The 12,595-nt window shown below is 37.0% G+C and overlaps 1 protein-coding gene across 1 annotated transcript; it reads right to left on the bottom strand.

Annotated features, from left to right (window-relative positions):
* Positions 1–305: 305 nt before the first annotated feature.
* Positions 306–12,346, bottom strand: WDR88 (WD repeat domain 88). The gene is made up of 11 exons (XM_062007186.1): positions 12,245–12,346; positions 11,604–11,714; positions 10,942–11,030; positions 8,922–8,985; positions 8,335–8,473; positions 7,331–7,460; positions 5,922–6,106; positions 4,506–4,588; positions 2,333–2,401; positions 1,843–1,935; positions 306–443 (listed from the first exon to the last, which is right to left on the bottom strand). Exons 1-11 carry the CDS (start codon positions 12,344–12,346, stop codon positions 306–308), a joined length of 1,203 nt encoding a protein of 400 aa, XP_061863170.1.
* Positions 12,347–12,595: the final 249 nt, after the last annotated feature.

The following is a 12,595-nucleotide window of genomic DNA, read 5'->3' as shown; positions in this document are numbered from 1 at the left end:
GACAATAATTTACATAGCCATGTATTTTCTTTAGTAAACTGAACTTGGAACTAGTGTCTTCATTTACAATTGTTCAAAATTTCCCAGAAGGCAAGGAATTCATTTTCTTTTCCAGTATAATGCAGCATAAGTAAGATTGATGCTCCAGGAGATTTTATTCTTTATCTGCTACATCACAGCTATTTAATGGTTTAGTACAATATCTTTTATTATTCTTCATATAGAATACTACGCTGGAGCACAGTTAAAGGAAAACATCAGCTACATTTATACTTAAATATGGTGGCATCCCAAGACTGATTAATTTAAAGATCAAGGGAAACAGAAGGTGGCAACGGCAACTTTTTTCTCACTGGAGAAGACAGACGACAGAATACACACTTGGATGTCATTGCAGAGTCACTACGTTGCAGACATAAGAAAGGTTTTTCACATACTTCACACTGGTGTAAATATAACAGAAAAAAAAAGGCATTTCAGTTAATTACTTGTGACAGATGTACATTACTGCATTCATGAAGGTTCAGCTCTATACACACATAAACAGCTAAGCTCGATTTTTGACACGCACCAAGCATGTGTGGCTGCCATAACACAGACAGGGCTGCTCAAAATTCATTCCTGTGATGAAGGGTTTTTCCCCCCTCAATAAAACTATATTTTACATGAATTCTGATTTGGGAGGTTTTTTTAAGCTAATAAAATAACACACTTCACCCATGAAGCCACACAAAAACTAGGCAGTTTTTTAGCTGTTCTGTCTTGGAGATTATCATCAAATGGTTTGGGGCTATTTTTGGTTTTGTCTTTTTTTTTTTACCTGACTAAAGGAGAACATATAGAAAGAAAAATTTAAAACACAAAGGAAAATTGATACATAACAATAATTTTAAATTAAATACTAAAAGGTTTTTCTGCTGACTATACACATAAAGTTTAACCCACATCTTTCAGAGCATCATAACACTGCTTCCCAATTCACTACTTGTGAAACTATTTACAAAAAAATGCAAGATATTCTTCTAATCATTTGGCATGCTTTAAGTATGGATAAAATGCACCCAAAAATCCTTTCCCATACCACTTTTCCTATTAATTGGTACTTTTAAGAATGTATGCATTTTTCACTGGCACATTTATAAAACTGATTTAGAAGCTTAAAAAGCTGCTCACTGCTTTTGAATACCAGCTATTCAATGAGAAACTCTGATTTAAAAATACTATAGAAATAAAAAACTAGTTATTTCTTTTTCATGCAGTTTCACTTATGGTTATTGACAAGGAGGAAAATCTACACAAGACCTTGCAAATCCACTACCAAATCCAATTGAGGGACTTCAATAAAAGCATGTTTCAATAGCATTAAGCTTGCTAATATTCTTCTTTCCTAATGTGTCTTTATAATTCATGTTTTACAAGTCAGAATACATACAGTCTCAGCTTGAAAAAGACACTCCTCAGAATTCATATGAGCTAATTAGTACCCAGGAGCATATATAGCCTGCCTTGGTTTAGTAATACTTCTGTATAAGTGGTCAATTATTCTGCAGAAGCATCAGGTGTAGAAAACCAAAATATGGGGTTTTTTAAATGAACATATGTGATTGTTTTCTAAAAACAAAAATAAACCTGTGTATGAAAACTAGGGCCCTTACAAAACCAATTTTTAAAGAGTACTGTTACTACTACATCCCACTCTCAAAAAAGGATCAGTGTTTGCAAAGAAAGAACAAGCCAAATGAATTTCTGTTTTCAGCCTTAATATCTGACAGCTTTCCTTTAACATTCAAATTTTCCTTCTAAGTAAGTATGAACTGTGATTAAAAAACAAAGTCATAGAACCTGAGTAATTTTTGACCCTTCTGCATTTCTGATTTCTGTCATCAAGGGAATATGATCCATCTTCTCAATGTTCCACAATCTCAAAGTGGAATCCTGAGAAAAACATGCAATTATTTTTATGCATTTGCATACTACCAGAAGAGTGATTTACATCATTTCCATAAGCATGAGATCTCATCTCATCAGATGAGCCCTCTCAACATGAGAGCTATACTCACTCACATTTAAATATCATGTCTCTGGAAACAATCTTTAGCAATCTTAAACTACTTACACATTTTCAAATAACCAAAAATAAACACACTTATAAAATTCTTTCAAAGATCTTTCTATAATTACTTGAGGTAAATACTGATTACAACTTGGCACTTTTATGAGCAACTTGACCATGGTTAAATTTCATCCAAAAAAAAAGATGAAAATAAGGGATGAAATCTCAACATGCACTTAGAAGTTTGTTCCTGCAACCACATCCAAAATCAGTGATTACCTTTGAGGCTGAAAGAATCCATTTCTTATTTTTACTAATTGCAACATCTGTTACCCAGTCCCAATGCCCCTACAGTAAAGCAAAATGTAACTATTATGCAAGGAAAAAAAACCTTATTAGAATAAAAACAAGTATTTGTACCATAAATCTATTTATAAATTAAGTGACAAAAGTCTTACCTAGACTGCCTTGTGTCCAGTCAAGAAAAAAATGCTGCTATTAAGGTCATACTTTCCTACACATACCTGAAAACAGTGGCTGTTACCATCTCTAGGAAGCACTGAGAAGTCATCAGGGGTGGAAATTCCATTTAAGCATAGCTTTTTTTCTGATTAATGAATCATAAAGAGAGAGTTGACTTCTAACACTCATTACCTAAAAAATCTGGAGGCTGTTTATGATGTGATAATGGAGGAAAGAGAGAGCAGCTTCCCCCTCATTTTACAGGAAGGAAACCAGTTCTGAGAGCAGGCCAAGGCAAACAGCTGTATCAGATATCCTTGTTCTGACAACAGCAGCACAGCTGATTTGAGGTTAACAACACTGAGTTGGCATGAGAATAGGAACAGCTTAAAATCTAAAATGAATTATTTACTCCAGCCACGGAGATTATTCAAACATGAATAGTATTAGCAGATACAATTCCCAGAGTTTAGAAAGGCATGGTGTCATTTTGATAGACAAACACCACACCTGAGAAACACATATATTTTTCCAGCAGTGGAGTACACAGGGAAGTAGTCAAACGTGGGGTTTATAGTGGAATGCTTAAAACATGTTTTTGCATTTAGTTATGAGCCCAGAATATAATTATACCAAGGCACAGATACTAAACTAGAATTCTCCATAGTTACAGAGATATTAGCATTTAAACAGATGCCTTGGTTTTTACGGGAAACTGAGTTACGGTGATTGCTGTGAACTGGGAAATGTGCAGTAGCTGCATTATGTAAAGCACCAGTGTTGGTGGAGAATGTGTACTGTTCCTGCTCAAAAGGCCTAATCAGTACAGTTCCAACTGTGAAGGGGAGGGAAGCTTACACTTAAAGTAATGTGTGTGAGGCACAGGCTTATGAGCTCTCGTATCTGAAGATGCTATCTTGAACAAGACAGCAGTTGAAAGCTATTTTTAAGCCCAAGGTTTTGAAGTGGTCTTTTCTGCAATCTTCCAGGTGAGTTTTTTCATGAGTGTATTAACTAAGCCTTGAATAAGCATATCCAGTAAGTAAGAAGTCCAGTAAAATCATCTTTCCATAAGTTAGGAAAAGCCAAGGTTGCAAATCTGAACCCTGACATTACTTGGCTTCTGTGAATTGAATATTTGCAAAATGCATGCACATAACTTGATGAACACTGCTAACTCTTTTCTTTGACCCACATGTCTGATCATTATTTCAAGTCTTGTTGATTGTTTCCACTAAAATAAGAAACAAATGAAAGGTATCACAATATGGTACATTTGTAAAAAATAAAGTCATGATGCACAAAAAAACCCTGATGAGATGGACTTTTTAAAAATTTTATTCAGGTATTATTTACCACATCAGATATTGGGTAGCATTGCCATGGATATGGAAGAAAAGAGGAGGCCTAGCTCTAAGCAGGAATAGCCAAATACTGAATAGCCACCTCATTTACAGAATGGTTCCTCCTAAAAAGCATTGTGACATTTTGGACCATACACTCATCACAACAAGCAGTAATGTAAACTATGTAACCCAGTGACTGAGCTAAGCTTGACAACCTCAATGCCAATATACTCTTTTTTTAATGCTTAATGACATAAGCAAGTACATAAACACACAGATATACGTCTGGCATTTCAAAATGAATATATGCATGATCCAGACTCTTGTAACTTGCTGGAGGATATTCTCTCCTAAAACACGGGTACAACTCCATTCAATGTAATCCTTAAATGAGCTTGTTCATAAAAAGAGAATTGTTATAGCTTATTAAAAACTGACTTGACAAAATAATATCTTTGTAGCTAATTGTATAAAAATATACTGTCCTAGGAAATTAAATCACATAAATCCAGGATATATTCCTGCCTGCATCTAAAAAGGATAGGCAAGGATATTTGTCACATAATTAAATACACAATGCTTTTAAACCAGCAATGCATTTTACACCTTCTCGTCAAACTAGAGACCAAATAAGAGCTCAGTACCTGCAAGCTTAGCTTTTTACAGCCTGCATCTGTATCCCATACAGCTACAGTTTTGTCATATCCGCCAGACACAACCAGTGATGCTGAAATGTAAAATCAGAATACTGTATTTTATCTTTGCTTTGTCACACAGACTAATAAAAGAGGCTCCTCCTAGCAGTGAGTCAGACTTTATGAAAAAATTAGCTAATAAGTTATTACTCATGCCATTTGGCTATTTGTTGTTAATGTTCTTAAACCGGTAAATATTAATACATAGATTTAGCAAACATGCAACCGAGTGGGAAAAAAAGATATGGAAATTTTGTTAACTTAGAAAACTGAGATACCTTGTTTAAAAATGAAAAATAGAGAATACTTTCAGAATTGTCAGGTCAACTGTCAGTAAAACCAAAAAAGCAGAGTTTAGTGTGGAAAGCATGCTTTCAGATTCCAATATTTACAGGTCTATCTGTATTTGCATGTCTCCCAGCCACGGGTACCTTTTTCCCCCTCAGAGCTGCTGTCTATGTATTTGAGTTGCCTAACTCAGAAGGCATTGTTTGGGTATGATGGCAGAATAAACCCCTGTTCAAGATTCACCTTTCCTGCAGTATTCAGATGTGAAGTTGCAAAAGAAAACAATTAGATCACTATCAGCCCATCCCAGTGAAGAGAAGCTGTCTCAGCACAGTAGCAGTTTGCAGTAACACTGATTTCATGTTGTGGAAGGATTAGGAGTTGTCTATGATCTACTGCAAGTAATGGAACTAGAGCAGTTAAGAAATAGCTCCCCACTGCCTTTACTCAGATACAGGTAAACTGGGCACTCTGCTTCCTCATCCAAACATCTACGTGCCATAGCATCAAGGAGACATCAAGTTCCAGGAGCCAAATTGTCTTGCCATAACTCACAAATATCATGTACTTGAAACATGGTAGTTTAAATGTTTCATCAAGGTAGCTGGGAACTCCCATGAAGTTTTTCAGCAGCATGTTACCAGCACATGTTGTTTGGGCTGTGAAGTAACATTACTTTTGAGGGCACTAACAAAGACATACAATTTCCTAATTATTACATATCAGTAGAGTATTTCTGAACGTGCTTTTTCAACTAACTAATGTCAGGAGAATAACCACAAGTACTAAGTTAATCTTCTAACATTGTATTGTGCTTTAACTCCATAATGACCTTTTTATTATACCTCTTGATGGGTCTATCAATTAAGCAAATTGTTTCAGTTGCCTGCTTAACACAGAACACAGACCATCAACTTCAATTTACTTACTTACATGGACATGATGTTCTCATAATTAAACATGGTGGAAATTATGAATTAATTATCTACATGATTAGAGTGATCACTCATGGTTTATCTGAGATGTGCTATATGTAGGTGTTGAGAGACATCGTTCACTAGTGTTAAGATAACTCACCATCTTGGCTAAAAAGGCAGGAACTAACAGAACCTTCATGTCCTTGGTTCAAGGAAACAGGCTGATGACACTGGAATTGTCCTGACTTTATATCCCATATTTTTAAGCTCTTGTCCCAGGATGCTGTGCACAAGTAATGACCATCAGAGGTAAAGCAGCAATCTGAGATAGCATTGCTGTGTCCCCTAAAACACAGTTGAAAACCACAGAAAGATTGAGCTTTTGTAACCAATACAAATCTCTCAAAGAGCCTCCTGCAACAGTGAGCACCCCATATCCATTCAGTGAAGCATCATAAGCATATTCTGAATTTTAACCATATGATTAGTTCTGTGAAGTCTCTAGAGCTGGTTACAGCCTTGTAGCCAGCACAGGCTTACCTCTCTTATTTGATTAGGTCACTTTGTGGGACTGAACCCACTGTTAAATGACAAGTGACTGACTTTGTTGTTGTTGAATGCAGCATAACAATGAATTGTTCTGCAGCTACAACACAACTACATTTTACTAAAAGTAAATTACCCATAAAAGCCACTCAGTTTTCATTAAATAAATACCACACACCTATCTCTACCTGAAAATTTCAATTACAACAGTCAGAGGAAAAAGATTACACCATTCTAGATTAAAAGCAAATTTTGGAGGCAGTGATAACCATCGTAAAACAAATCTGTATGTTCCAGAATTGGATGAGGACTCTAGTGTTTCCTGAAATCTACACTGGAGAAAGGATTATGAGCATCTCTTACAGGAAATAATGCTGCAGTCACTGAAATTTAAAAGAAACATTAAAATGTTCCAGATTGAATTTCCCATCCAAAGTAATTCCTAATCCCTCAAAGACAATTTTATTACAGTGCTTAAAGGCAGACTCACTCCCTAATTACCGCTTTAAGAATTCAAAGATAAATTGGCTGAGTTTATTTAAAGCCATTGATTTTTTAACAGTTTATTTAACATGTCTATTTTTGCATACTTCCTTCTTAAAATTATAACAATACCCTAAACCGATGCAATATTTTTACTGTATTACTGGCTTCAGTGAGAGACACAAGAATTTAGCATGTGAAGGCTCAGGAGATCATGCTGAGCAAGGCTTCTGACACTGGGCATGACCATCTCCAAAAGCATACAAGGAAAAATGGTCTGGAAAAATATCTCTGGACTCTGGCCTCTAGAGCATTTCTAGAGAAATGCTTATAATCATCAAAATACAATTTCTTAATGATTTACTGCAGGAGGCTGAGGGGACCATTTGATTCACCTATTCTATATGCTGATGTGTTACTTTATTTAGCTCAACAATTATTGTTCATTTCCTCTAGTACAAATCTTAGCATAAATCTCACTGATAATCATGAAAGTTGCAAATAATACCATGGATAATTAACTATAGTATTGTTTCTTACTCATGAATTGTAACTGAGGTGGATCGTGTTACCATATCCCACAGCTTTATGGTCTTATCGTATGATACGGAGGTCACTCTTTGGTTATCAGGGTCAAAACAACACCTCGTGATTGTACTTTTGTGATGACCTATACAAAAACCATCAAGTTAGACTATTAGTTATTTTGTATAATCACATCTGGATGCCCGAACATGGGTCTGAAAGGCAGAACCCCCCATAGCATCTAGGCACAAGTCTGTTTCCAAAACATTGTCATTTCAAAATGGCTGTTTCACTAAGACACCTCCTCACTTACCTCTCAATGACAGAGATGCCTCATAGTTACTGCAAACAGCATGAAGTATGAACCTGTACCCAGGCACTCAACATAGACAGTTCAGGTAGATTCACTTGCTGCCCAGGAGCAACTTATTTCTCTGCTCCAGTCCTGGAAGTAAGTCCAGAAGTGCGGCCAAGTAACACCAGTGACAGCCAGCTACTCAGACTCTTAGGGTGCACTTAAGCAGGTAATTGTAAGAATGCAAATAGCTCCAATAAAATAATGTAAACACAACACATCCTGATTGTGTCCCCTAACAGGGACAGATCTAATAAAGATATTACAATTCATTTATTGTGCTTTTTATTTTTAAATCCCAATGATTTTACCATCAGGCTCTGACTCACAGGAGCCCTTTAACCACATGCTAATTTCACATTTGTAAGACTGGTCATATATCTTGAACTGATTCTGCAGGAATGGCAAATTTCTTGAGTGGAAACCTCATGGGACTGAGGTCTCACTAGTGAAATCACACTCAAAGAGAAATTACTGTTCAAAATAGAGTCACTGTTGGTCTAATTTTTTCCCATTATATCCTTTTTATAAGCCTATTCTGGAAAATACTGGGTTTAATGCCTTACAGGATAATTGAGCTGAAAAAATTACTTTTTCTGAATGTATTGTAAAAAAAAATATTTCAAGATCTGCATAAATAAGATTTAAAAGTTGTAAGTCTTACCCTGGATATGTGCCACTATTGTTGCACTTACTGCATCCAAAACATATAAGGTATTTTCTTTATCTGAACCAGATACCACACATCTACCGTCGCAAGAAATATTACATGAAGTTACGATGCCTTCATGTTCTACTGTCCACTAAAAAGAAAACATGCTTGAGAGTTAGAGTTTTACACCAGACCTTCTGTAATCTGGAAGCAGAATCAGAAAGGAGGTTTCTGATATTACTTTGTTTTGGTAAAAGCTGATAGACATCTTTATATTCAATTTTTCTATTTTTGCATCTTCAAATTAGGCACGGCCATCCTGTTCAAATCCTAAAAGGTTAATTTAATCAATCTTAAGTGTATCTTCTGAGACAAGTTATTATTACTATACCCCGTCTGTATCTGAAATAACTGAGACATGTTAATCAAGAGACTTACTCAAAATTAAGCAATTATCAGTATCAAAACTAGGACTAAAAAAATCAAGCCCACCCCCAACTATAATGTATTGCGCTAACAAAAAGTTGATCAGTGACAAAACAATAAATCTGAACTTTACAGTTGTACCTTCTCCAAGATGCATTCAAATGGATACATACAAGCATTTTTCCTGTTTCCATATCCCAAGCCTTGACAGTGTTATCATATGATGATGTTACCACTCTAAAAATGTTAATGAAAATAGCAATCAATGTTCTGACTTAAAGGAAGGTGTTTGAAAAACAAATGACAACTTTTCATTCTGACCATGATTTGACATCCTCACACCCACTCATTTAAACCAGATTTTTAAAGGCTGCAGCAAAAATTATCACATAGATTAGTTAGAAAAATGATTCTATTTCAGATATAAATTATTAATAAAAACGTCATGTATGTAATTTTCAATGCAAGCAATCAACTTAATTTCACCCATTACAAGATATTTAATTAATTCTAATGTTAGAATATTTTTAAAGCCATTATGATGTCTTTTCTTTAACAAGTGCAAAGTGTTCCTGTTGGTAAGGTTGTTTGGATTTGCAGTGCTTATGTTGCTGGGTAATCCTCTACCACAAACATAAAGCCACATTAGACAATAAGGCTTCTCAATAAAGTTTCCATTAAATGGGAGGTCAACACTTTATTTAAATGTTGCCAAATATCTAAAGGAATATTTATAGTGACAGTCACTGGATCACAGAATCTTAAGAGCTGGAAGGGAACTTGAAAGATCATCTAATCCAACCCCCCTGCCGGAGCAGGACCACCTAGAGCAGGTCACACAGGAACTCGTCCAGGTGGGTTTGAATGTGTTCAGAGAAGGAGACTCCCCAGCCCATCTGGGCAGCCTGTTCCCATGCTCCCTCACCCGAACAGTGAAGAAATTTTTCCTTGTGTTTCTTTGGAACCTGATCTGTTGTGACAAGTGTTTTAGTACCATTGTAGTTTTTTATTGTTGATAAAATTCATAATTACACATTTTGCCCAAGAAACATAGTATGTTAACATTCCAACTAAAAATACTATTACAGTATGAAACTTTTTATTTTCTCCATACGTATATCCTTCCCGTGACCAACAGACTTTCTGCTCCTGAATGGGAACATGTAACACAAAAGACCTTTATGAACTAGTTGGCAGTATTCTTGATTGGAAAGTGGTTTCCAGGGCTGTATATGATGGTATTTTCCTTGCTCCTCAGCAGTTTTCAAAAACATACACAATCGCAATAGGCAGCATAGCACGTGTACTATTCAGTGATCAAAAAACTAATCTGTCAACTCTATAATATGATAAAAGTTGATTTAAACTATGACTTAATGATAAATTATGTTAGAAATAGTACTCCTGGAGGCACTGCATGACCTGCTTAACCAAATATTAATATATGCTGCAGTTGTTGCAATTATTACGTCCATAGATTAAGATACACGTCTTCTTTAATTGACAAGACAGGCTTAATGGAAAGGCTATAGAATATTAATAGACAATAGAGACAGGAGAAACTTTTATGAAGGAATAAATCTCACTGACAGATGAACCCCTGAAACTTGGCTAATTGAATGTTGTTCTTTTATACAAGTGATACATATGCTTATATGCTCCTCTCACAATACATGCCAAATAGACTTCCAGTCCCATATATAACTCAGAAACTGGAGAAGTCCTTTGCCCTGAAAGAGGCAATAATCTATCAGATGATTCCAACACACATTTAAGACAATAAAAAGACTCCTGCTTAACTCAGCAGACATCATATGCAAACCAGAAAATAATTAAGAGTTCCTGTACAAATTGTGAGAACAAGGTGAGATTTATGGGAGTTCATGTGAATGGAGGAGACTGGCCGTAAGCAGTCTGCTACCAGAGTATGGACAGCATAAAGGAAAGTGCAAGGATGGAGAAAGTAGGAAGAATATATGGAGGAAAGGAGATGTAAGGCAAAATTACAACAGACTGATTTAGTATGGAGCACAAAAGTAAACAAAAGAAGTTTGACTTACAAGTTTGGCAACCATAGGAAGAATTGAAAAAGTAACATTTCTTCTAGGCTTTGTAGTGTTTCCACATGCACCGAAATTGAACCTCAAAACCACAAAAAAAGTAACTTAAAAAAAAAAAAGATAAAATTATCACCTTCTGTCATCAGGAGTCAAGTTGCACTCAGAAACTGGTGCAGTGTGGTGTTCTTCAAAAACTTGAATAGGAAAATCTTTCTCAACATCCTTCAATAAATTCAAATGAGTTTGATTAGGAAATGCTTTGCTAATTGTAACAAAATACAAAGCATCACAAAATAAGGGAAAACAACACTTATGAGATCAGCCAAGTTAGTCTAACTTCAGTAACTCTTATAATCTCAGACTCTGTTCCTTCTTTTTAAGACTGATTGAAACAGAGGAGCTCATCTGTTACACCCAGACGTCTCCTGCACAAACAGCTAAATACAAACTCAAGTCAGGAAAAGGAACTTTAAAGAGAAAAAACAAAAAAGAGTAAGCTTTGTGTATCAACTTACACTTCTAAAATATTAATAAACTAGAGATCTGATTCAGTGTGTGCTACATCTGCCTACAAGAGTAACCCTTTAATCTCAAAGATCACGTTCCAAGTCTGGAATAGGAGTTTTACTATTTATCTGTGACTGCAAAAACATTTACAGTTGCTATTTTTAAACATCAGTAAAGTAGCTTCAGATGGTTCCTTGGTAATTCAGCCAGTTTTCAAGGCTGTATAACATTCCTGTTTGATTTCAGCTTTAAGATTTTTTATGTGTTGTTATTGCATTCATAACATACCCAAAGCTTCACTGTTCTATCAAAAGAGCATGAAAGTATTTTTGTGTCTTCAAAGCAAAAGTGGCAGGAGCTCACAGTATCACTGTGTCCTCTCAGAATTTTAAATTGGATCTGTGAAGGAACAGAGTACAGCCTAAGAATATTTTTCTTTTAAATCATTTGTTACAGTTTAGTCCACGAGGGGGCGTAGGAAAGCAAGAACCGGAGCAGAACAGCTTTCACTTGTCTGAGCACTCACGTCCTTTCCTTGGTACTAGCCTGGAGTGCATTTATCAAAGAAATGTTGATGGAAGTGGATTTCATTTATTTTTCTGGAGAGAAAGAGGTTTGGTTTGGTTTCCCAATTCCTTGTGCTCCCATTAAAAAATGGTATTTCTCTTTAAATCTCATTAAGTCTTCCTCAAGTCTTTCAAATACTTCTTTCCTTGATTCTGGCCCATCAAACGGCAGCACTTAGGCCCAAATCGTTACAGACTTTGTCAATGACATGTTGCAAAGGCTTTTTTTTAGTCATATAAGAGTTCTCTCATGCCTGTCCAGACACGTAGTGAGGGAGTGCAATCCCACCCTCAGCTTCCAGCAGCCTCCGACCACCCCGGGGAAGGGGCGGGGCCTGCCCGCATCCACCCTCCCCGGGCTACCTGCGCCGGCAGCTCGCCGTCACCCCAGCGCCCCGCAGCGGGGGAGGGCTCCGGCGGTGGCTCCGGGGCTACGGGGTCCGCGCTGCTGCTCTCCGCCGCCATCGCTCTCGGGGTGACCGAGGCGGGGCGGCTGCTCGCCGCCGCCATGGCCCTCGCGCCGCAGGCTCCCTCAGGGGCGGCCCGGCCGCGGCCCATGCGGCCTCCTAACCGCCGCGGCTGCCTGGCTGCTCCCGCTGCAACGCGGGGGGGGCTTCCACAGGGCACAGACCACGAGCAGTGCAGGCCTGGGGTTTATTTTTGCCCTATAAACGAGGCAGCCTTAAGGCCCAATGTCTTAGTTCTCTTTCCATG

This window comes from Colius striatus, chromosome 14, assembly GCF_028858725.1.
Source record: "Colius striatus isolate bColStr4 chromosome 14, bColStr4.1.hap1, whole genome shotgun sequence".
NCBI classification, from domain to species: domain Eukaryota; kingdom Metazoa; phylum Chordata; class Aves; order Coliiformes; family Coliidae; genus Colius; species Colius striatus.
The sequence above is the reverse complement of the archived record's forward strand: the minus strand, read 5'-3'. Positions and strand labels throughout refer to the sequence as shown.

What these genes read in the sequence shown, in the direction of transcription:
- WDR88 (XM_062007186.1), bottom strand. Translation starts at nt 12,346, where the DNA reads ATGGCGGCGGAGAGCAGCAGCGCGGACCCCGTAGCCCCGGAGCCACCG. An exon ending in TGGAAACAGGAAAAATGCTT is followed by an intron (nt 8,474 to 8,921) that starts GTATGTATCCAT and finishes TTTTCTTTTTAG; the next exon opens with TGGACAGTAGAACATGAAGG. An exon ending in CTGCCTTTTTAGCCAAGATG is followed by an intron (nt 4,589 to 5,921) that starts GTGAGTTATCTT and finishes TTTACATTTCAG; the next exon opens with CATCACTGGTTGTGTCTGGC.